General features: G+C 49.4%; 1 protein-coding gene across 1 annotated transcript in view; it reads left to right on the top strand.

Annotated features, from left to right (window-relative positions):
• The window catches only part of si:dkey-151g10.3 (serine/threonine-protein kinase WNK2), a 34,348-nt gene extending 11,274 nt beyond the window's left edge, over positions 1 to 23,074 (top strand). The window contains 23 exon segments of the mRNA XM_048240570.1: positions 3,010 to 3,182; positions 3,526 to 3,746; positions 4,604 to 4,761; positions 4,951 to 5,039; positions 5,177 to 5,396; positions 5,695 to 6,070; positions 6,532 to 6,659; positions 6,910 to 7,131; positions 8,085 to 11,558; positions 12,020 to 12,060; positions 12,180 to 12,315; positions 12,407 to 12,523; positions 12,697 to 12,798; positions 13,216 to 13,264; positions 13,457 to 13,609; positions 13,737 to 14,828; positions 14,831 to 15,831; positions 17,362 to 17,617; positions 19,863 to 19,948; positions 20,560 to 20,888; positions 21,671 to 21,903; positions 22,046 to 22,266; positions 22,512 to 23,074. Of these exon segments, the coding sequence (XP_048096527.1) occupies positions 3,010 to 3,182; positions 3,526 to 3,746; positions 4,604 to 4,761; positions 4,951 to 5,039; positions 5,177 to 5,396; positions 5,695 to 6,070; positions 6,532 to 6,659; positions 6,910 to 7,131; positions 8,085 to 11,558; positions 12,020 to 12,060; positions 12,180 to 12,315; positions 12,407 to 12,523; positions 12,697 to 12,798; positions 13,216 to 13,264; positions 13,457 to 13,609; positions 13,737 to 14,828; positions 14,831 to 15,831; positions 17,362 to 17,617; positions 19,863 to 19,948; positions 20,560 to 20,888; positions 21,671 to 21,903; positions 22,046 to 22,266; positions 22,512 to 22,994 (9,360 nt within the window). The 3' untranslated portion in view covers positions 22,995 to 23,074.
• The last annotated feature ends 308 nt before the right edge of the window (positions 23,075 to 23,382 follow it).

Here is a 23,382-nt window from a genome sequence, read left to right as displayed (position 1 = left end):
CTAATGGTGTCTGCTCATGCTAATGGTGTCTACTCCAAGCGTCTCTCATGCTAATGGTGTCTGCTCATGTCGGTGTCTGCGTCTGCTACTCCAAGCATCTCATTTCCCCATAGGTGTGGAGAGGGTCTTGTCACTTCAGTTGGGATTGTTGCAGCCATTGCACTATGACCTTACTTTAGCCTTTTTACACTTGGGTCACCTAATCCCAATGATAAGGGTCATTAGGGTCAAATGAACAATGAACAAATGAACAATGCGTTATTTTGGTTGGCACTAATGAAGGTCCTCTGTGTCCAGTGATCAAGAAAGATCACTCCCCATATGGGACTACAGAATCACGAAATCCAATTTGGTGTTATTCTGGAATAGAATAGAAATGTATTGTCATTGCACAGTAATAGACCCTTTCAACAATAAAAACAAAAACAATGCTTGAACGTTGTATTTGGGTCCCAATCTACTTCCTCTGCATTAAGATAACATATGGAATGTTAAAAAGGAAGTCTTGTGGGGCCAACTATGATGCTGATAATGTAACTCTCTTGAAAGGGCCTCTACAACGAAATGCAGTGCACTCACGTACTGGACTCATTAAAAAAAAAGTTAGCATAATAAATAGTCAGTAAAATAATACATTCTCATTCTCATTCATTTAGTACATTCATGTCGTCACATACTATACCATCAACTCAGTGCCATTGTATGCATTTGGCATGCATTTAAACAAGTAGTGCAAAATGTATGAAGTTCAGAGCATTGCATAAGGTATTTAATGTCATTGATTAATGCTGACAGATATCAGTGGTTTTGTTTTCAGATCAGAGTTGAGTATGGTGATAGCTTTGGGATAGAAACTGTTCATGAATCTTGTGGTGCATGTTCTGATGGACCTGTAACGTTTCCCTGAGGGCAGCAGTTCAAACCGATCATTAGCACGGTGGAATGAGTCTTTCAGAATGCTGTGTGTCTTCTGCAAGCATCGGCAGTTGAAGATAGTGTCCATTGTAGGTAGCTGTGGGTTGATGATGTTTTGGGCGGTTTTTAGAGTCCTCTGCAGTGAATTCCTGTCTGCAGCAGAGCTGCTACCACACCACGACAGGATGCCGTAGTGGGCACACTCTCAATGGAGCAGCGATAGAAGGACCTCAGGTGCTGTTGTGAGAGATCTGCTTTCCTGAGTGTGCGGAGAAAGTATAGCCGCTGCCATTTCATTAGCTTTGAAAGTCCCAAACCAAGCTGCCAGTCAGTTGCTTCATCTGACCAGGGTGAGTAAACCTGAGTTGAGAACAGAATCAAGGAAGTATATGTGGTATCAGTGACGTGATGTTGTGTTGTCCACACCTGGTGGGTCACCTGGAAGCCAGCTAGGAAGCTCCCCGGGAAATCATCAAGATGTTGGGCATAACTAGAGGCAGCAAACATCTCTTTCAGTGGTGAAAGCATGTCAGGTTTCTAATGGAGGGTCTTTGAAATTGCCATTGATATTCCCATTTAGACTGTCACAAAAGAGGAGCTTTGCTTTGTGCCATGTTCTGTGAATGTGTGATTCAGCTTAGGTTTCAATAGGGGAAACCAGGGTTACCATTAGATTGTCATTGTGCTTTCCAAGTATGTGGGGTCTCGGTAAACACATGGCACATGTTTAATCAATCACTTTGCATCCCACGCGAGGTGCCAGTGACAGTCTGTCTGTTCATATAAAGCGGTATCTGGGAGAGCAATGGATGTGTCCTCAGAGAGCTTCTCTTCATTGGCACAGCCGTGGCGTCCGTGCCAAGGCAGCAGTCTGCCAGGGAGGATTTACACAGCGTCCACCACACCACACCGGGGGAATCTGAGTGTGGCAGCAGATGCAGCAGAAACGTGTTTTATAGGCCAATGCTGGGTGTTGGTCTGGCCAGTCAAAGAGAGCCCACTTAACCGACGCCATCTGGTGGTCACCATCGTGCTATTGCATGGGGAAGAGGGGGAAAAATAAAAAAAAGAGGGAAAAAAATTGAGAGAGAAAAAAAACAGGAGGCCGCGCTTGTCTAGCCTCTCATTTGGATGTACAGTTCTAATTGAATGCCGGTGCAGTTGAGCCGAAAAGATTTTTTTTGCTGTTGTCAGCCCCCATGGCTCCGACAGTCACAGCCCTCCCAACTATTTGTCCCCCCTCGAGCGGGCCTGTCCGGCCAAAGACTGTGCCCAGCTAATGTAACGTAGTCCATTTGCGAGGGTTACATTCTTGCAGTAAAAGTGAATGGATACAATACATTTTAGCATTCCTCCTCCACAGCACATTTTTTAAAGGGGAACTCAAATGAAAAGTGCAGCCGGTCTGTGGGCTCTGCCCTGCAGCGGAGTGTCACCATTTTTATTTATTGTCCTCTCTGTGCTGGTAATTAATTCATGCCCAGATGAAGCCATGGGAACTGTCTGATATGAATTTATAACTTGATCATAAATATGGGGAGTTTCTATCCCATGAACTTTGACAGTTTATGGAAAGCAAGTTTAAAATTAATTTCACCACCTTAGATGTGATAGTAGATCACTGCCTTCTAGTTCTATTTCATTATATAGCATCAAAAAAAAAAAATGGAACATTATCTGAGGATGCTGTACAGACCCCACGGCCTCTACAAGTCAATACGAGTGTTATCAGGTCTGGACAAAAAGTTGAAGTGATCTGAGCTTTGTCTTTTTAATGTATTTTATATAGGATACCCATGATATAAATATTTTTTATAGGAGTGCTATATAAGTATCTTAATTCTCCTCAACTTAACACCTCAGTAGAGTCAATGTAATCCCTGGCTGCTCTGTATGGTAGATCAGGCTATATCATGTATGGTAGAAAAGGCTATGTAGTTTATAGTTAGTGGTTAACTACTTTGGCTGTTCCAGAACCGCTGCACATACGTCCAGGTCTATTATAGTCTATTAGTGTTGTCTTATCCCCTCCTCTCTCTCTCTCTCTCTCTCTCTCTCTCTCTCTCTCTCTCTCTCTCTCTCTCTCTCTCTCAGGATCGCAAGTTGACCAAGGCGGAGCAGCAGCGCTTCAAGGAGGAGGCGGAGATGCTGAAGGGCCTGCAGCACCCCAACATCGTGCGCTTCTATGATTCCTGGGAGTCGGTTCTCCGCGGCAAAAAGTGCATCGTCCTCGTCACCGAGCTCATGACATCAGGAACGCTAAAAACGTAAAGTAGTACAACCATCAAATCTCACTGATTCCAGAAACATTTCACCGATCTGTGTCGGTGGATGAGATCTATTTTCATCCTTTGATGAGGATGCCAGTGTGTTTAACCCCAACCAACATCCATCATTTTCATGCTTCTATGCTGAGTCACTGTATTCACTGTTGGAAATGAGAGCACTTTCAGCTTGACAGGCTACACTCAGTCATTGCCCACTTGCTCATTAAGAGCAACAACAGAAGCCCAGGAGTCTCATTACCCAGACTGAATGTCTCCATTCTCTCTTCTTCTCCATTTCCCCCTCCTGTACTCTTCCTCCTCCTCCTCCTCTTCCTCTCTGCAGCTATTTGAAGCGCTTTAAGGTGATGAAGCCCAAGGTGCTGCGCAGCTGGTGCAGGCAGATCCTGAAGGGCCTCCATTTCCTGCACACACGCACGCCCCCCATTGTGCACCGAGACCTCAAGTGCGACAACATCTTCATCACCGGGCCAACGGGCTCGGTGAAGATCGGCGACCTCGGCCTGGCCACGCTCATGCGCACCTCCTTTGCTAAGAGCGTCATCGGTGAGCTCAAACCCTGTGATGACCACTCCTCCCAACACAAGGACGTGCAGGTTAGGCAGGTTTTACCAGTGTGAACCTGCAGTTTGAGTTCAGGATGTTCAGAAGTCTAGGTCAAAGGCAGAGGTCCATTGCAAGTCTCAAACCTTTTTCGACTTAAAAAGCATCGGAGGGATCCTTAAAAGGGATCTGTCTAGTGTCTACATAGATTCTGTTCACCCTTTTCCTTCTCACTTAGCACTATGCAAGACCGTTACTTATTCACAGCATTAAGGTGCATTTGCTCATAGAGCTAAGACTATGGCTTATTGACTGCTCTTGGTCGTTATTTGCACAGAAGTGGCCCACTTAAAACGTCCTGCTGAAAGAAAAGTAACTAATGGAGCCATGATGCCATCATACAGAGTCCATGTGATGTTACATAAGAGGGGGGATGTGATGAACATGGATAATGGGGGGAAGTCCTCTTTTGAACTGTGCTGATAAAATCTACTTTGATCTATTACATTAAAGAGAGTGGCAACTTGACTGTGAGCAGCACCTACAGATAGACCATATATCCTCAAATAAAAATAATATAAAAGTCAAAGCTAAATGGTGGCAGTACTCAGAATACAGGACATAGTCACTTTTTGTAGTCATGGAGACACATTCAGAGACACTGAAACAAGAAACATTAACCAGATAGTAGAATTTCAGACTTTATCCAACAAGAATGCATGCTGAATGCATTTGATGAGTATGAATCAATTATCAATTCTCAATCTCAATTTTGATGTGAAAACAATCAGGTGTTGGCTTTTGATAGTCAGTTATTTATAAATCTCTGTGTAAAGCTGCTCCTGTTCTGACTCCTCCAGGCACCCCTGAGTTCATGGCTCCTGAGATGTATGAGGAGCACTATGATGAGTCAGTGGATGTCTACGCCTTTGGCATGTGCATGCTGGAGATGGCCACCTCTGAGTATCCATACTCCGAGTGCCAGAATGCTGCTCAAATCTACCGCAAAGTCACCAGTGTAAGGGCCTGGCAAAGTCATTTTTATTTAGCTTTTCAAGAGTAAATAAGATTAAATATGCTAGTACAGTATATCCTCACATTGGTTTTCCCTTCCTTGAACTTAGGCCTGCTGTTTTATGCATCATTAGGAAGTTAAATGTAGAGATAATATTTTTTAAACTTGCACGTCCTTGCTCCTTCTCGGTAGGGTATCAAACCAGCCAGTTTTGACAAGGTGAACGACCCAGAGATTAAGGAAATCATCGAGGGCTGCATTCGGCAGAACAGGACCGAGCGGTGAGCTCCCACATACTCCATCCGTGCCTAATGAAGTGTATCATTGAGCTGTTAGACCAAGGCAGCACTATACGGAATCTCTCCTCAACACCTGTTTTTGTCTCTGCTTGACTTTGTCTGCTTATGTGTCCCCCCAGACTCTCTGTCAAGGACCTGCTGAACCACGCGTTCTTCGGTGAGGACACGGGAGTGCGGGTGGAGCTGGCGGAGGAGGACACAGGCTGCCAGGACTGCCTGGCGCTGCGCATCTGGGTGGAGGATCCCAAGAAGCTGAAGGGCAAGCACAAGGACAATGAGGCCATCGAGTTCAGCTACGACCTGGAGAACGACAGCGCCGAGGAAGTGGCACTGGAAATGGTGAGAGAGAAAGAGAGAGAGAGAGAGAGAAAGAGAGAGAGAAAAGGGAGAGAGAGAGAGAGAGAGAGAGAGAGAAGGGCAAATCAAGGGGTCTGTATGTTTCTACAGGAGAGGAACTCATTTTTCCCCACCAGAGATTAGAGATCTGTAATAGAACCGCGTAGTGTGACCAGTTGAATCTGTTGCTAAATATGACACATTAATCAAGGCTTCCTCTCACCTACAATCCGCCCTCCCTGCTATCTCTTTCATTCGCTGCTCCATTTGACATCATGTCTCCCATGTGTGCACACGCCAGGTGAAATCGGGCTTCTTCCACGAGAGCGATGCCAAAGTGGTGAGCAAGTCCATCCGCGACCGGGTCACTCTCATCAAGAAGTCTCGCGAGCGGCGGCAGCAGCAGCAGCTCCTGCAACAACAACAACAGCAGCAGCAGCAGCAGCAGCAACAGCAGCAACAGCCTGGTGTTCTGGAGGAGAGGAGAGACTCCACCTTCACCTCCTCGTCCTACTCCTGCTCCCACCCCTCTTGCCCCTCCTCCATGGGCCCGGCGGCCGCGGCCAGCGCTGTGGGGGCCACCGGGGGCCACGCCGGGGAGGCAGAGGAGCTGCCAGAGGTGGACCAGCACGTCAGACAGCAGCAGCAGATCCACAGCACTGTATCTGGCCTAACAGGTACAGCAGCACCACCACCACATGCTCATCCTATAGACCCTTTCAACAAGGTAAACAAAAACAATGCTTGAACGTTCTATTTGGGCCCCAATCTACTTCCTCTGCATTAAGATAACATATGGAATGTTAAAAAGGAAGTCTTGTGGGGCCAACTATGATGCTGATAATGGAACTCTCTTGAAAGGGTCCATTCAAACTCCATTACAAACAACTGCGGATTCAATTTGTAAAGCTTAGCATGAGCAGCTTGGTTTGCCACTGAAATGACAAGGATTAGATTCATTTAAAGATTACAGTACTGATGGGTGGCTTGTTTGTTTTGTTTTGTTTTTATCTAGGTTGATCAGGGGTTTAGTCATTTTGTGGTCGTTTGTGGGTTGATTGTGTTTGGGTTGCTGCCCGTAGCTGATGAAGAGACACACCAGTGACTGGAGGCTGACTCATTCTCTTCTCTTACTCAGAGGGGGAGAGCATCTCTGCAGCAAGCTGTGAGTCCTTTACAAGTGGAACGAACCAAGTCCTGCTCCCACAGGGGGAGTCTGGGAGCCCATACGCGCCTGCTCAGGCCAGCTACCCATCGGCCCCAACTGTAAGTAGTCCCACTCTGTAGTAACACCTTCACTCATTAGCCAATGAGCAATAAGGCATGGCATGATTTTGTGGGTGTGTGTGATAAAGGCGTTCTGATGTTTTGTTATATAATTACGCTCTCAGACACCAGAGCTCTAGTCATAACAATAAGCTTTTGAACATGTTGGTGGGCAACTAACATAAAAAGCCTATTGTGGAGTTAAAAATGACATGATTGTGGGGTAAGCATTGTTCTCTTTATTTATCAGGCAGTGCAGAGTGCAGGGGTTCTGTCCCACCCCCAGATGCTCCCTATTGGTCAGAGCGGAGGGGATCCAAACATGCCTACTGGCCAGAGTGGTGGAATGTCTGGCATGTCCATTGGCCAAAGTGGTGGTGGGGCTCCAAACATGCCAGTGGCTCATAGTTTCATTCAGCCAGTCACTATGGCAACACAGGTCTCATCAAGCGTACTGCAGCAGTATCCCCAGGTGAATGTCTCCCTCATGTCCAGTCTGGCTATCTATCTGGTGTCTCTCACCTACAGTACATGCACTCCAAATCCTTCTTTTGCTGGACATACAGTGTACCCAGGGAGACTAACATACAAGCGCTCCACCTCATATTTGTATGACTGGAGTCTCTGACTATAATATTTTAAAGGCGGAGATGTATCCCTTTCGAGGTGGTACCACCTCTTAGGGGTATCAAATCATCTCATGTCATAGGAGGATTTGAGATCAAATCCATTGATATAACAGGTCATCATACTTTTACTTCACATCCTATGTGTTTTTTACTATGAGCAGAGACAACTTGTTTTCCCCGTTGGCCAATTTAGTTGGAAAGAGACTTGCCTCTTACCAAAATGGAAACTGATGTTATTTATATGGCCCTAAGGACATGTTAGTGGTAACTCAAACAAGGTTGCATTCTGTTTAACTTTGGTGTACATTTTAACTAAATGTGTGAATTCTCTTCTTTAACCTGCATGGATATTTACACATATATATTTTATTGGTTCCTTTTCGATCTTTGTGTCTAGGCCTACATGATGAGAATAACACTGTGTTATATAATTTAAATATTACTTGTGTTCTTAACAAGTCATTGCCTAAAATACTATTGGGGCAATAGTGTCTTGCTGTAATGGACAGTTTTTAGTCCAGGATATGTTGCCTCACATGGGTGGCTTTTGTTGCCTTCTTCAGACTCAGCCAAGCATCCATGAATACAATATGCATAGTTTAGCATAGTTATTGACAGCAATACAGCATAAGAAGCAGATGCATATTGAATCTGTATGAATTGATATGCTGGTGCTTCCAGATGATTGATCCCTGGTACTAATGCTAAGCTCTTCCTTTTCTCTTCTCACTACATCTCTTCCATTCTCACCACGCTCTCACATAATCATCCCGTCTAAATCCATCTCTGCCTGAAGTCCCTTCAGACATACCCACCCAATGTCACCCAAATGCTTCCCTCTCAATCCATGGAGAGCACTACTCCACATACCTCCATAGTTCAGTCGCAGTCCTACATCCCCCCTGTCTCACCCCAGGCCCCTATGAGCATACTCGCTGCTCCCACGTCAGTTGGAGATCCCACGGGATCGGTAGGAGCATTCCCACTCGCACAGCAAAATCAGCCCGCACCTTTTCAGCATGAAGCGCTGCCCCAGCAAACACAGCAAGCCATAGTTCAGCAGCAACAGCAGGCGGCGTTGGAAGCCCCGACAGCCCTATTGCAGCACCAGCCGACAAATGTGATAACGCAGCCTCAAGCTGTTCTGATACAGCAACAGATCGAGCAGACGCCGCAGCAAGAGGTTTCGTTGTCGCAGCCACTGCATGCTAACGCGGGAATACCGCAGCAGGCTGAAGCACTTCTCATTCCCCAGCAGCAGCAGCAGCAGCAGCCCAGCCACGGCTCAGCACAGCAGTCCTATGTGCCACCTCTGCCACAGCAGCAGGTTCTGCCGCAATCGATGGAGACACAAACACAGCAAACCTACATGCAGCCACACCCAGGGTTGCCACAGCAACAACCTGTGATGCAGCATACACAACAGCACCATCCCCAGCAAGCCATTTTGCAACAGCCATCAAGTGAACAGCAGCAATCCATGATTTTGCAACATCAGATAGAGCAGCAGCAGGTCTTTGTACCACCACAGCCTGAGCCACAAGGGCAGATACAGCAGCAACCCACCCACCACCAACAACAAGCTCTGCTACTGCAGCAACAGATCGAACAGCAGCATCAGCAGCAGGCCATGCTACTACAGCAGCAACTTGAGCAACAGCAGCAGCAGCAAAGCTACCTGCAACAGCAACAACACCAACAGCAACAGATAGAGCAACAACAGCAGCTGCTGCTACAGCAACAAAAGGCTCAGCTGCAGCAACAGATAGAGCAACCACAGGTTCTGCTTCCACAGCAGATTGATCAACAACAGCAATCTCTTCTACAGCAACAGCAGATAGAGCAACAGCAAAAGCAGGCCTTATTACAGCAGCAAAAGGAGCAACAGCAAGCCCTGTTACACCAACAGCAGTTAGAGCAACAGCAACAACAGGCATTATTGCAACAAAAGCTGGAACTGGAAAAACAGCAGCAACAGGCGATGTTGCAACAGCAGCAGCAGCATCAAATCGAGCAACAACAGCAGGCTGCTCTGCAACAACAGCTAGAGCAGCAACAGCAACAACAAGCTTTATTAAAGCAGCAGTTAGAGCAACAGCAGCAGGCTATGTTACAACAACAGAGGGAACAACACCAACAGCAGCAGTTGGAGCTCCAGCAGCAGCAACAGCAGGCCTTACTGCAGCAGCAAAGAGAACAACAGATCCAACAGCAAGTCCTGATGCAGCAGCAGCAGCAGCAGGCTTTATTCCAACAGCAAAAGCTTGAGCAACAGCAGGCTTTACTGATGCAACAGCAGGCCGAGCCGCAACCACAGGTTTTGCTACAGCAGCAGCAGATGGAGCAGGCTGCAGCTGTGGTCCAGCATCACAGTGGACCCCAGCATATTGAGAAAATCGACCCTGTGTCCGCACAACTCCCAAATGAACAGCAGGTGATGCAGCAGCAGATAAGTCAGCAGCCATCATGTGTTGTCCAACAGCAGACAGCGGTGCCTCACCAGCTGCACTCAAGCCTCACTCAGCAGCAAATAGAGCAGCAACAGCAGGCATTGGGCCTGATACAGCAACAGCAAGCTCTGCTCTCCCAGCAGCAGCAGCAGCATAGAAGCTCCGTGGTGGAGGCTCAGATCTCTGGCATTGTTCAAGCAGCCCCAGCAGAGGTCACAGCTCAAGTCCCAGGACAGGTTCAGGCTGCAGCTCACATTCAACCCCAGGTTCCACTCCAGGCTGCTGTCCAGCCTCAAATCCATCCGGTACCAAGCCAGAGCCACGGGGAGATCCACCTTCAGAACCAAGGGCACACCATCTCGCAAGTGCAGCCGCAGGCATTTATACCAACCCAGATGCAAGCAGCCTCTCAACCAATGGCTCAGCCTCAAGTGAGCCAACCCCAGGTTCTCCTCCAGTCTACCCAAGTGCAGGCCCCCATGCCGACCCAGGTAGCACTGCAGCCACAGATACAAGCTCAAGCATTTGCTCAGACCCATGCAGCCCCTCCGATGCAGCCTCAGGGACAGGTGTTGCCAGTCCCTGCTCAAATTTTGTCCGTGGCACCTATGCCAGGGCCCATCCAACTTGACCAGACAGTGGCCCCCAGTGTGTCGATGCCCACACCAATACAAACACAACAACAGGCCCCTGTCGCAACATTGCCATCACAGTACGCCCAAGCAGCGCAGCCAGTGCAATCAACAATTCAGTCAGTCCAATCAGACCTCACCCAATCCATGCAACAACAACCGGTGGTGCAGTACCAACAAATGATGCTGTCTCCAGGGGCGATCGCTGCTGTTGTCACTACAGCACCCACAGTCGGCCCTGCTTCCATAAGCACAACGCAACAATTTGCACAGCAGGGTAGTCAGACACACATCCAGAGCCAGGTGCAGCCGCAGCACGTCATCCAAGCCCAGCATCAGCCCCTGAACACAGGCGTGCCCCCAGTGGTGCAGCCCCTGCCTCCGGTACAGCCCATGGCAACACAGCAGTATGAGCCTCCACAGCAGCTGCAGCCAGCTCCACAGGTCCCACAGCAGCAGCAGCAGATACTTCAGACGGCTTCAGCAGCGCAGCCTTTCATGCAGCAGCAAAGCATCCCCACGCAGCATGCTGTGGTTCCCCAAGAGCTCCCCTGTCAGCCCCAGCCCCCTCCCCAGCCAACGCCCCATCCCTCTACCCAGCCAACGCCCCAGCCCTCTACCCAGCCAACGCCCCATCCCTCTACACAGCCAACGCCCCATCCCTCTACACAGCCAATGCCCCAGCCCCCTACACAGCCCCTGGCCCATCCCAGAGTTCTCCCTCTGTATAGTCAGGTTGTTGCAGGCACTCCACCACCATCCCCTCAACACCATGTCCCCCAGGCCACTCTGCCTGCCCACACGCACACTCAGACCAGCGGTCAGACCCAGACCCACACCCACACCCAGACCCACTCCCACTTCCACACGCAGACGCTCGTGGAGCCAGGAGCGGGATCCGAGCAGCCTCTTTATCCACACACGGCCTTCCCGCCTCAGCAGTTACCCCAGAGTCCATCTCGTGCCACCGCTTATCTCCCCACCTCTCTGCCGGCCCCTCACCCTGCTGTCCCTGCCCCCGAGTGCCCTGGCCAAGCTGAGGTACCCACGGCCCAGCTGGCGGTGACTGACGTGGTCCCCACATCCCCAACTTCTGCCACTGCTTTCCAGACCCTCGGCTCTAACGGTCCCTCGCTGCCCCCAACCTCTCTAGCAGAATGTGACCCCGCTCTGCTGGGTATTGCTCAGGTACAAAGCACTCACAACCCCTTGACTGATCACCCTGGCATTTATATACATCCGTAACATTACATGTTGTGTGTCCACACTAAATGAGAAAACAGGCAGACAGCTGGACTAGGTCCAAAGCCAAAATGGAGCTATGTCTGACATCTCATGGTCACTTTCGAAGGTAGAAGATCAACACACTGTTTCAATTGCGATATTCATAACTAGATGTTTTTTTTAACTAACTTTTCTGTGGTTTAACAAAACCTATTAAAATGATACTAACCAAATGTACTTTCAAAGCCTATAACAAACATATAAATACTAGTTTTAAGTAATCCCTTTAATAGATTTATATTTATGGAGAACAACCTTAAGCAATCATGCTACTGCCATTATTTTTGTTCAGTTTAAAATGTTTTGTATGAGTGTGTTTTATGTGTTACCATGTGTTACCTTACCAATGTCAACTGTACCCTTAGGAGAGTCAAGGCCAGTTTGTCAACAAACATACATCATCTGGGTAGGTTTCACATTACGCTATTCTCTGATTGAAGTATATTGATCTCAGTCCGTTTTTTAAACCTATCCTGTTGATGCTTATATTCTGATTATTGCTTGTTTTACCTGTATTACCTTTAGCTCTGCCCCGGCCAATGGAGAAGAATCTCAACTGTTGTGGGCCAATGGAAAACTGGTTGATAGGTTGAAGGCACAGAGGAGATCATCCTATCAGAGGACAGACAAGACAACTCATTTCCAGCTAACCATGATGCAGGCAAGTATCCCGTGCTGTAAGAGGGCATGGTTTTACAAGTGTTTATGTTAAAGTAAACAGACATGAATTTAATATGGAAACTTCCTCTCAGGTGTCCAACACTGGAGACAACTTGGTGGAATGCCAGCTGGAGACTCACAGTAACAAAATGGTCACCTTCAAGTTTGACGCTGAGGGTGACGCACCAGAAGATATTGCAGATTACATGGTGACATACACATCATTCCTTTTCCAATTATAGTGTCCAATACAGGAACAGTACTGTACTTAATCATAGCAGTAGTTAACAGGAATTAACAGTACTTAATCAGAGCAGTAATTATGGTAAAATATTGGAATTGTAAGTGTTAGTAAGTTACTTGTGTATTCTTTGCTGTGAAGGTGGAGGAGGACTTTGTCCTTGAATCGGAGAAGGTGAAATTTGTTGAGGACCTAAGGACCATAGTAAAGAAAGCTCTGGAAATCCTTCCAACACAGTCACAGGTTTGTGTGTCTCTTGCACTCCAAGTTTAACCCTGAACATGAAATACAAAATGTACACTCTGTTCTGAGTCAAGAAGACTTCTAAACCCTTTTAATTCATCTCCCCATACGATATGCCCCTAATTGGCTGAAGCACAGTATGTTCCAGGACCGTTGCCATTAGGCAATTGGCCCAGAATCAAATTTGTGCTTCTGCATCTTATTCATAACATACAATCTACAGTATGCATTGGTCATGATGAGTATTGATCTCTTCCGTTCTGTGATGGTATACAATATACTTATGTCCCAACTTCAATGACTTCATTAGAACTGCAGTATGCAGTCAGTGAATAGTGAGTCAGCATGTATTTTCCAATGACTGTATATAATATAGAATGTAGCTTGGTGCTCGAAAATGATGTTATTTTTTGGCAGACAGGGTCAATGGAACAGCTGCATGTGAGCACCCCAGGAGGTTCATCAAGTGAGTTTCTTTGTTTTGTCCATTTATTGCATGTCCTGACGCAGCTAATAGAAATGTTATTGATAGTATATGTTTTAGAGTTGTCAGTTGGAGTAAAGATTTCACCAAGAGTACTTTAACAGTGTTTTGTGTACATTCTTAAACGTGTCACTCAGTCAGATGTCTTTCTCATCTCCCTGTGCACATCCTCAGTGGATTCCGCCCCACAAGCATCTCCAGTGGGCCGCTGGCGATTCTTCATCAACCAGACAATCCGGCAGCGGGACTCTCAGTCAAACCAGGGAGCCTCCACGCCGCCCCCATGTGGAGAGAGCCGGTCCCTACAGACTGTCGAGTCTGACAAAGGTGGCCTTATAATCACACCTCAGCTACTAGTTGCTTCAACAAAAAAAAAGCTGTTATACTGTATATCCATAAGATACCAAGTGGTGATTTGGTGTTTATTGTCCTCTCTTCCTTTCCATGCCTCCAGATCGCGAGGGATCGCAGCGGTCCGAGTCCTTCTCTGGGATAGCCTCCCCTCCCTGCCCTGTGCTGTCTGCCTCCTCCCCTCCGATCTCCACCATGTCTGCCCCTGCCTCTATGTCTGCCCCAGCCACTGCCGCCCCTGCTCCTGACACTACTGCCTCGGACTCGATCTCTGCCCCAGCTTCTGCAGTAGTTCACCACCTCCCCCCAGCCTCTGCTGCCTGCGACACACCAGCTGTCCTCCCCGTAGCCGTACCTGACCAGGCCTCCGGTAGCACGAGCTTAGCCCGCGTGCCCGCCGCTGTCCTGCCTGGCCAGATCATAGTCCCGGTCAGTGCCCCTCTGTCTGCTGCTGAGGCTGTGGTCACTCCTGCCTCCAGCATAGGCTCGTCCATCGGGCTCGGGGTGGCCGAAGCCCCCCTAGGGCAGTGCATGTCCGAGGGGGAGCAGCGTACGTCGCTGTCCTCCTCCTCCAGTCATGCTCCCTCTCCAGCTCCCCCAGTCAGCCACGCTGGCCTCCCGCCAGAGCGAGCGCAAGCCCTTCCGCAGGGGCCAGCTGTTCAGCCAGTCCAGCTCCCTGTGGCGGCACTGGAGCCGACTCCTTACGCTCAGCAGGCAGCGCTGCAGCTTCAAATGCAACAGCAGCTTCTATTACAGCAACAGGTCCTGCAGCAGCAGCAGCAGCAGCAACAGACAATCCAGCAGCCTCTCCCAGCCCAGCCCCAGCCCCAGCCCCAGCCCCAGCCTGCTCTCACAGGGCAGGTAAAGCCTGCTGTGGCACAGGAGCTCAAGCCACAGTACACCCCGCCCTTACAGATGCAGCAGCCTCTGTTGCAGAAAGTGCAGCAGCAGCAGCAGCAGCAGCAGCAAGTGGTCCTGCAGCCAGGCCCGCTAGCCCAGTCGCAGCCACAGCCACAGCTGCAGCAGGCCCCCCCTGAGCAGCTGCAGTCCCTTCAGCAGCAGCAGCAGCAGCAGCAGCAGCAGGCGGTACAGCTTCCGCCCCAGCCGCAGCTCCTACAGCAGCGGGTTCAGCCCAGCGCAGAGCAGCTCAAGCGCAGGCTCAGCTCCAGCAGCCTCTTGTGCAGTCGCAGGCACAGATGCAGCAGTTTGTTCCAGAGCTGCAGCAGCAACAGCAGCAGCAGCAGCTCAGGCCACAAATTCAGCAGACCCCCGTTCAGCAGCCGCTACCCCTAGAGCAGACCCCCCAGCATACAGTCCAGGCCCAGCTGCCACTGTCCCAGCCCTTACCCCTAGAGCAGCAGCAGCAGCAGCCCATGCCGCAGCCCGTGCCTCCAGCCCCCCAGCCTCTACAGAAGCAGCCCTCCTTCCAGCAGTCCGAGTCGGAGCTCTCCACAGGCGAGGCCAGCGTTACCGATGACCCCTCGGGCTACCAGCACGCGCCCCAGGTGCCGCCCTCGTCCTCCGACGCCTCTCTGCCCCAGCTGCCCCTCAGCTCGTCTGAGGCCGCTCCGCTCCCGGCGCTGACCCACACGCTCACCCCTTCCCCTGCCCAGCCGTCCTCGGTAGCCGAGTCCGACAGCGAAGGGCCGCCCAAAATCGAGTTTGTGGACAACCGCATAAAGACCCTGGACGAGAAGCTGAGGAACCTGTTGTATCAGGAGTACAGTGGTGGCGGCGGCGGAGGGGCGGCGCCCGGTGGAGTTGGGGGCGGAGCCTCCGCAGGCTCCTCTGCTGTCCCCGGCAACGCCTCCTCCTCGTCGACCGGAGCGGCGGCGCTCTCGGCCTCGGCGGGTGGGGAGGAGTCGTCGGAGCCCCATTCGCTCCCCGCCGTCGCTCCCTCCTCCTCCTCCTACCCCCCAGCCTCCTCCTCCTCTGACACCTCCCCTCACTCCTCCACCTCCAGCACCTCCTCCACCACCCCGCGCTCCTCCTCCACCTCCCCTGACCTGGACAGGGCCCGCCACGCGGACCGAGCTCAGCAGGCCCTGGCCAGCCCTCCTGCTTCCGCTGCCGTTGCCCCTGTGGAGCACCAGCCTGCCCCCTCCTTCTCCTCCTCCTCCTCCACCCCTCCCTGCTCCCTCCTGTCTCCCCCACATGGACAGGCAGCTGTGCCTCCTCCAAGTGAACCCAAAGTTCCCGTAAGTCTGGCGTGCTGGTGCTAGAGTGAATGCCACCTCTGCCGTTTGCTGTGGTGTTGTGCCTTTGAGATGACGTGTCACGATTAGTCATAGTTTATTTGGGATTAGGTGTGACTCACATATCAGTTCATCTTTTCAGTATCTACCCTAGTAGCTTTGTGTTGTGCCTCTGGTAAACCTCAGAGTGGCAGTACATCAGTTAAAAAAAATAAAATATCAGCTATGGTTTAGCTATGCATTAAGTATGATAAATAATTCAAATAATTTAGAAAAAACAAAGACTTGCTCACTTATGTTCATCTTATGTGGCCTAATGTGCCAACTGTTGTTGTTGATGATGTACATTTCAAGGGCAAATTTAGCTTCTCTCTGTTAATGTCATTAACATAGCCAACTTGGCATACAGTTCACCCCACCACGCACCTAACAAGTGTTGGAAATAATTAACAAGTCTAATTGACCAATAATACACTAATTTAGTCGTAAAAGAGCCAAAGATACCTATACATTCTAAAAGAAAGTTCGAGCTTAGAGTTGACATCACATTATGTGCTAGCAGAGACAGTTGATGAGGTGCTAGCTACTCATCGAGTATACAGAGATCCCCTGAGAGAAATGCCATAAGCCAGCTGACGAGGCCAAAGTTAATGTGTGTGATAAATGTCTATGTGGTAGCCTGAGGTTCTAGGCTGGCCTAATTAGTCACTCATGGTATATAGTCAACGAGATCTGCTGGAGCCAGATGCTTCCAGTCTTTTCTGTTGAGCTTTTGGGCAGACTTTTCCATAGCTATTTTGGCCTGGTTCTAATAGTTCCAGTATTTCCATGATCTCATGGAGAATTCATAACAAGCTTTACAACCAGAGGCTCTGGTGTAGTTGCAGATACATATCTAATGAAAAATGAATGAAAGCACATCACCTGAATGAATATGAAAAATGAATAAAGTCCCAACTCTGTCTACCTTTTTACTAATGTAAGCCTATTAGTCTAAGACAAAAAAATGCAGAAGGGTTGCTAGTAGTATTCAATGTTATGTTTACAATGAAATACAGACTTACATAAAACTGCACCTACAATATCGCTTAGCCAGCTGATGTAAGAGGCAGAGGTGGTTTGAAATGTGGCATGCCCTCAGGATTCAGCTTAATGGCCTATTGAATGGGCAGATTGCCTCCAGTAACCTTGTTTGCATCAGTCAACTGTATGCACCAAATACTGTATGTTAGTTGGTCCATTTCTTTAGCCCTCGGATGTAAGTTGAAGATCAAGTGAATTAGTTCTTCATTTCTTCATTCACCCTCATGTATTATCAGTGGGTGCTTATTGGTATGCCTATGCCTTTTTGGTTGAGTCACTTTGTTATTGTTATTCTGTGTGCATTATGTAGTAATAGTAGTAATAGCCTTGGTGACTCTCTTTAGGTGCTAGTCTTCACATTAGCATGTGTGCAGCATGGGTGTGTCCGCCCCAGCGCCGCCCCCTGTGTGGGATGCTCACCTCTCTTCTCTCCCCCTGCCCCCTCCCCAGGCTGCCCCCCCCCTCTCTGACAGGAGTGCTTCGGGAGACGCCTCGTGGCCCCCGGCCCCCGCGCCGCCGCGGATCCCCATCGGCCCCGGAGCCCCGGCGCAGCACAATGCAGGAGGTGGATATTTTGGCCTAAACCTGACATGTCCTAGTATCAGAAATCCCGTTAGCAAGAAATCCTGGACTCGCAAATTCAAAAGCTGGGCGTGCAAACTGCGCCACTCCGCCAGCTTGTTCAAGAAGCCCAGAGTCCAGCAAGGTAGCGTCTGAGGAGAGAGCGAGAGCGAGAGCGAGCGTGAGAAAGAGAGAGAGAATGATCTGTGGGAGAAGTGATTGTGTAGATGGAAGTAATCTAGTTGGACTATTTGAGCTGACCAACACTTTGCTAGATAGGCATCATCTAACTTTTATCACTGTTAGTATTAATAATTAATTATTAATCCAATTAGTGATATTAATGGCAATGTGCTTGTGGCTATTGTAGTTTTTTTCATACTGATATCACTAGTACACAATACATTATTGTTACAGAATTGTTTGTTTTGCAGATATTTTGTGCCAAATTTACTTTGTAGCCTCTTTGTTTTGTCCTTTTCATTTATCTTACATATTTCTTTTTTGCATGGGTTACCCACCCAGGGAAAAGAACAGAGGAGTAGAGAGGTGGAGAATAGAGGGAGAGAAAGTAGGAAGAAAATGAGATTGGAGTCTCGAATCTGGCGCTTCCTGGTGCACATCATCTGTCGGGCACATGGGCACTGGGTTGTAATGCCAGCCAATCTCAGCCTTCCCCCTCAGTCACTGGCGCAGTATTGCCCTGCCCAGTCAACCCCTCACCCTGACCCCTCTGACCTGCCTGCACAGAGTAGCTCCACCTCACTGGCCCAGTGTCCAGAACTCTTACCTGGGCAGAGGTCAATGAACGAGATCCAAGCTATATTACATGTGCAGTTAGGACTCAGTAGCTCTGAGTGCTAGTCTGAGTGACTGGCACATGTGATGTAGCAAGGCAGCCTCTGGGTGTTCTAGCTGAACTGGTAATGACTGGTGTGTTGCTGTTACCATCTTATATTATACATAGCATCTGAAGCATCTTGATACACAGTCTATTGTAAAAGCTTGTGAGAATGACTTTATACGGGAAATAGATTACGTGAATTTGGATATAGAATTTCATCTCAACTACGAAAGACAATAATATTGCACATCTTTCTCATTATTCCCACATTAATGCATGTGAGAGAATGAATCTTTTTCAGTGGATGATGAATGCGAATTTGACAAGATGCTGATGATCCAATATGATAATCATGATTTGCATTACAATGTCCACACTGGTCAGAGTATAGAGGATATCCTGTTCTTTCCTATGTGGGTAGGCTTTTGTAAGGTTTTGTTTCATTGTATTTACTGCATGTGTACACATAATAGGCCTTTATGCTAGATCTATTTTTGATATAAGAAGCATATCATTTACATGAACACTTGTGTCAGCATATGTATGTTGAAGAAGTATATGTGTGTATATGTGATGGTGTATCATTTGATTAAAACTTCAGGTACACAATCAGCCACTCAAATGATACGATGCATCCACATACACACGTGTCTGTATAGTAGATCTAGAATATTCTCAGACATCCCACACCATGACCTGTGTCACAGTCAGAGTGCAGAGGCGCATGGGATGCTGACGCGTGATGTGTGTGTGTGTGTGTGTGTGTGTGTGTGTGTGTGTGTGTGTGTGCGCGTTTGTGAGTGTGTGGTTGGGTTGGGGCATTTGGATATTGACTCACATCGCATAAACTGCATTTCCTGTCACTGTTCTTACTTCACTTGTATATTTTGCATAAGCCTCCTCTCTTTACTGCCCCTCCACACACCCCATTCCCCAAACACCAGCACTTCTCACCTGTCAGCATGTTCTGCTTTTTTTTTAATCAGACATTTTTGAATTCAGAAATTTTCCTGGGGCCTCAGAAGTATACATAGATAATTGTGGGGGGGATCTTAAAATGCACCATATTCACCTTGCACTTTCAGATGAGCTGCCTTACTCTCATAGCCATGCATGCAAGCTTGTAGACGCAAAGCTGTAGAGTTTATGCTGATGTGTGATGTGATTAGGAGATGTATTAACAAGTTGCCTTTGTGTCTGTAATGTGTCTGTGCTCTGTCTGTGTTTGTCTGTGTCCTCGCACACACACCCTCCCTGTCCGCTCCTATGTCTTGTCCCATTGGTGGGTGTTGTTCTGTCCACTCCTGTTTCACGTTGTGCATTTACTGTACACGCTGTGTCTCACGGGTCCCTCGGCTGATTATTTGTCCTCTCTGTTCTGTGTTTGTGTTCATGTGTTTGTCCAGACATCTCTGTCCCTCTGTCGTCCATCTCTGTCCTCGTCCACTCTCTCTCCTCTGTAAAGGCCCTCTCTCCTCCTGACCCTTTTGTCTCCCCGTCCTGCTTTTTCTTTTCTTTTCTCCTCCTCTCTTCATGGGCCCAACAGATGGGAACTCCAGCAGTCAGGCTGCGAAGGAGGAGAGAGAGAGCGTTGGCAAGGTCCCGCAGCAGTCGTGGCGCGGGCGTTTCCAGGTACGTCGTGTACCTGTCGACTCATTAAAAACACAATGAGTGCAAACACCATGGCGTGCTACATATGACTACATAATTCCCAAGTGTAAATAGAGAATCAAACAAAACAAAAAATATGCCGTCGCAGGATACCTACTGAGAAAGGTACCTATTAAGGATAATCCAGTGATTACAACGGCTGCCTCAATGGCAATAGCAGCAGTATACAATAACATACAATGGCATTAGCAGTCAGTGAATTTGTGCCTAAATTGAATGATGTCTTTCACACACAAAACAAACCTTTTCAATGAACCACTACATAGAAGGATTGTGTAATCTGTACAGCTAAGCATTACAGTATTGTGCTATTGTTTCATGGCATTAGATGACCATACCATCTCATCACTGTGTAGTGTGTCTTCTTGCAGTTCAGGGCAAACACAAGTGGTTAAAACAATAGTCCCCTAGTTCTGTCACTGCAGTAGAATAATGTCATGGCTCAGGTATATTGTAGCATAGTTGTTGTTGTCATTTAAGTGTAGATGCTGTGAAATGTGCAGCTGATGGGCAAAAAGGGAGATGCTCCTCAGGCTTGCACTGTGTCTTAAACAAACATCTCTGGCCCTCAGGTCACTCCAGTACCCCAGGCCTCTGAACCCTCTCCCCCCAGCACGACTCCTGCCAGCCAGGGCAGCAGGCACAGGAAAGTGGGGCGCTTCTCCGTCACCCAGGCCGAGGCCAAGGCCGAGCGCCAGACGGACAGCTCGCCGGTCTCTCCTGACCTGGAGCTCGGCGAGAGGAGGAGAGCAAAGGGCGAGAGGGACGAGGGCAAGAGGACGCCCGTGCCCCCTCACCACCAGGCCCGAGTGCACGCCCACTCGCCACTGGTCAGCAGCGACGAAGAGAGCGAGCTGGAGGACGAGGAGCTGCGGAGAGAGCTACACAAGCTCCGAGAAAAGTGAGAGAGAGAGAAAGAGAGGGAGGCGGGGGGGACAACCCTGGGCTGGGTATGGGTTATGCTTGGGTATGGGTTATGCTTGGGTATGGGTTATGCTTGGGTATGGGTTATACTGGATATGGGTTATGCTTGGGTATGGGTTATACTGGATATTGGGTTATGCTTGGGTATGGGTTATAGTCATAGTCATAGTGAAGTTTATTTACATAGCACAATTTAAAACAACCTGTGGTTTACCAAAGTGCTCAAAAAAAAAATAAAAAATAAATAAATAGATAGATAATAGAAGACAAAATGAAATATGAAGACTAAAACTAAAATGAAATATATAGACTAAAATATATATAATATATATATATATATATATATATATATATATATATATATATATATAGCCTATATAATTACAATCCACACTTCATTTAAAAGCCATTGATAGCTAAATTTATGCTTGGTGGAAATGTTTTTCAATACCTGATCGATGAGTGGCAAGCTGCTGCTGTCCAAAGCCAGTTCTGATCTCAGAGGATGTCTCCCTCTCTCTCTCTCTCCTCTCCTCTCCTCTTCTCTCTCTCTCTCTCTCTCCCTCCTCTCTCTCTCTCTCTCTCTCTCTCCTCCTTTTGCTCCATCTTCATTTGGGTCCCCCTTCCTCTCCTTTGATGTCCTGTCCTCCATCCCCCATGGTGTCCCTTTCTGCCCCCCCCCCGTTGTTGTCTTTTGATGTCCTGTCCTCCATCCCCCCATGGTGTCCCTCACGTGTCCCCCTCCTCTGCTTCTCTCAGGCACATCAAAGAGGTGGTGTCCCTGCAGGCGCAGCAGAACCGTGAGCTGCAGGACCTCTACAGGCAGCTGCGCTCCCTCAAAGACAGCCCCCAGCCTCTGCCGCTGGCGCGCACCCCGCCACTGCCCTCCTCGCTGCCCCCCGCCATCTCCCCACGCCGGCCCCGGCCGGCCAAGACCAAGCTGCGGACCAGACCCCACTCCCACCTGGACAACAACGGGGTCACACACGCTGGTACTGCCGCCGATGCAGACTTCCTCACTTAACTGCCTTTTGACGTGAAGTTTAGTTATGTTCCATTCGTCCTCATTTTACTCCCTCTCTCTCTCTCTCTCTCCCTCCCTCCCTCTCTCTGTATCGGTCTCGGTCCATTCAGGCATCCAACAGTCCAGTAGTTTCTCGGCCGGGGAGCAGGGCCAGCTTGCTCCGGCCCAGAGCCCAGCCAATAAGAAGAGCACATTTACAGATGAGTTGCACAAGCTGGTAGACGATTGGACGAAAGAGACGGTGGGCGTCGCCCAACCCAAACCCTCGCTCAATCAGATCAAACAGATCCAGCAGGAGCAAGAATTAGGTGGCTGGAATCAACCTACCGAGGTATAGAAAAACTTTCACCCAGAAATTCTGTTTGACAGTGACCATTCAAGTCAGGCCAGTACACCTGTTCTCCAGGTGCATCTAAAAGATGCCGTGACTGTCTAATCAAACCTAATGCCATGAAGCTATAAGTTCAATATGCAAAATGAATATAGTAGAGAATTAAACAGGACAGTGATGGAAAAGTGAGACAGTTGATGCCTGTTAAGCCGACAGTTAATGAACCAGCGTTCCTTTTGATGTAGATTCAGCAGGCTGCCCCACCAGGCTGGTTCTCCGTGACCCCCCTGAGCCCGCAGCCAGTTGCACCCAGCGCAGGCCTCCCCACCATGGCCCCTCCCAGTACCCCAGCGCGGGCCACCTCCCGCCCCAGGCCCCACCCCAGCCGCCGGCGCCGCCCCACGTGCCCCTGGTGGCCCCCCTACAGCTCCCCCCGCCAGGCCTCCACCTGTCGCCGTTGCAGCCGCTGCCCTTCCAGCCGCCGGCGCCCGCGCCGCTCCACCCGCTCCACCTGCAGCTGCGCCCCGGCCCTGTGGCCCTGGGCCAGCCCCCGCTCCCCATCGCGCCCCTGCAGATGCCACCCCCCGCACAGATGCCACCCCAGATGCCACCCCAGATGCCTGCCTTACCCACCGGTGTGCCCGCCAGCAGGCCGCCGCCGCCGCCGCCGGGCCCCTGCTGCTCCACCACCACCCCCTCCACTCAGACCTCTGTGGCTGCGCCGCTGATGCCTGGCACGGGCGCCCCCTCGGCCGCCGCCACTGTCGTCAGCGCCGTGGCCACCTCCGCTGCCGGGGCGCCTCCGGTCGGCGGCCTGGCCCCGGCGCCAGCCTTCTGCTCCTGCGTCTCCTCCTCGCCCTCCCCCTGCTCCTCCTCCTCGTGCTCCTCCTCCGCTTTGCCTTCCAGTGCCAAATTACACCCTACACCCCCCAACTCCACCCTCCCACTGGGACAACAGTGAACACGTGACAAACAGGGAAAAGTGAAGGAGGGAAGTCCAAGTGGGACACAAGCATGTGGTTGAGATGGAGAGAGGTAGATGTCAATGGCCACATAGGGTGGAGGTCGAGAGGTCAACAAAAATGATTTTGTGTCAAGGTCTTATTTTTCATGAAG

Source organism: Alosa alosa, chromosome 4, assembly GCF_017589495.1.
Source record: "Alosa alosa isolate M-15738 ecotype Scorff River chromosome 4, AALO_Geno_1.1, whole genome shotgun sequence".
In the NCBI taxonomy this organism is placed as follows: Eukaryota; Metazoa; Chordata; class Actinopteri; order Clupeiformes; family Clupeidae; genus Alosa; species Alosa alosa.
This window is presented reverse-complemented; position numbering and strand designations above follow the sequence as displayed.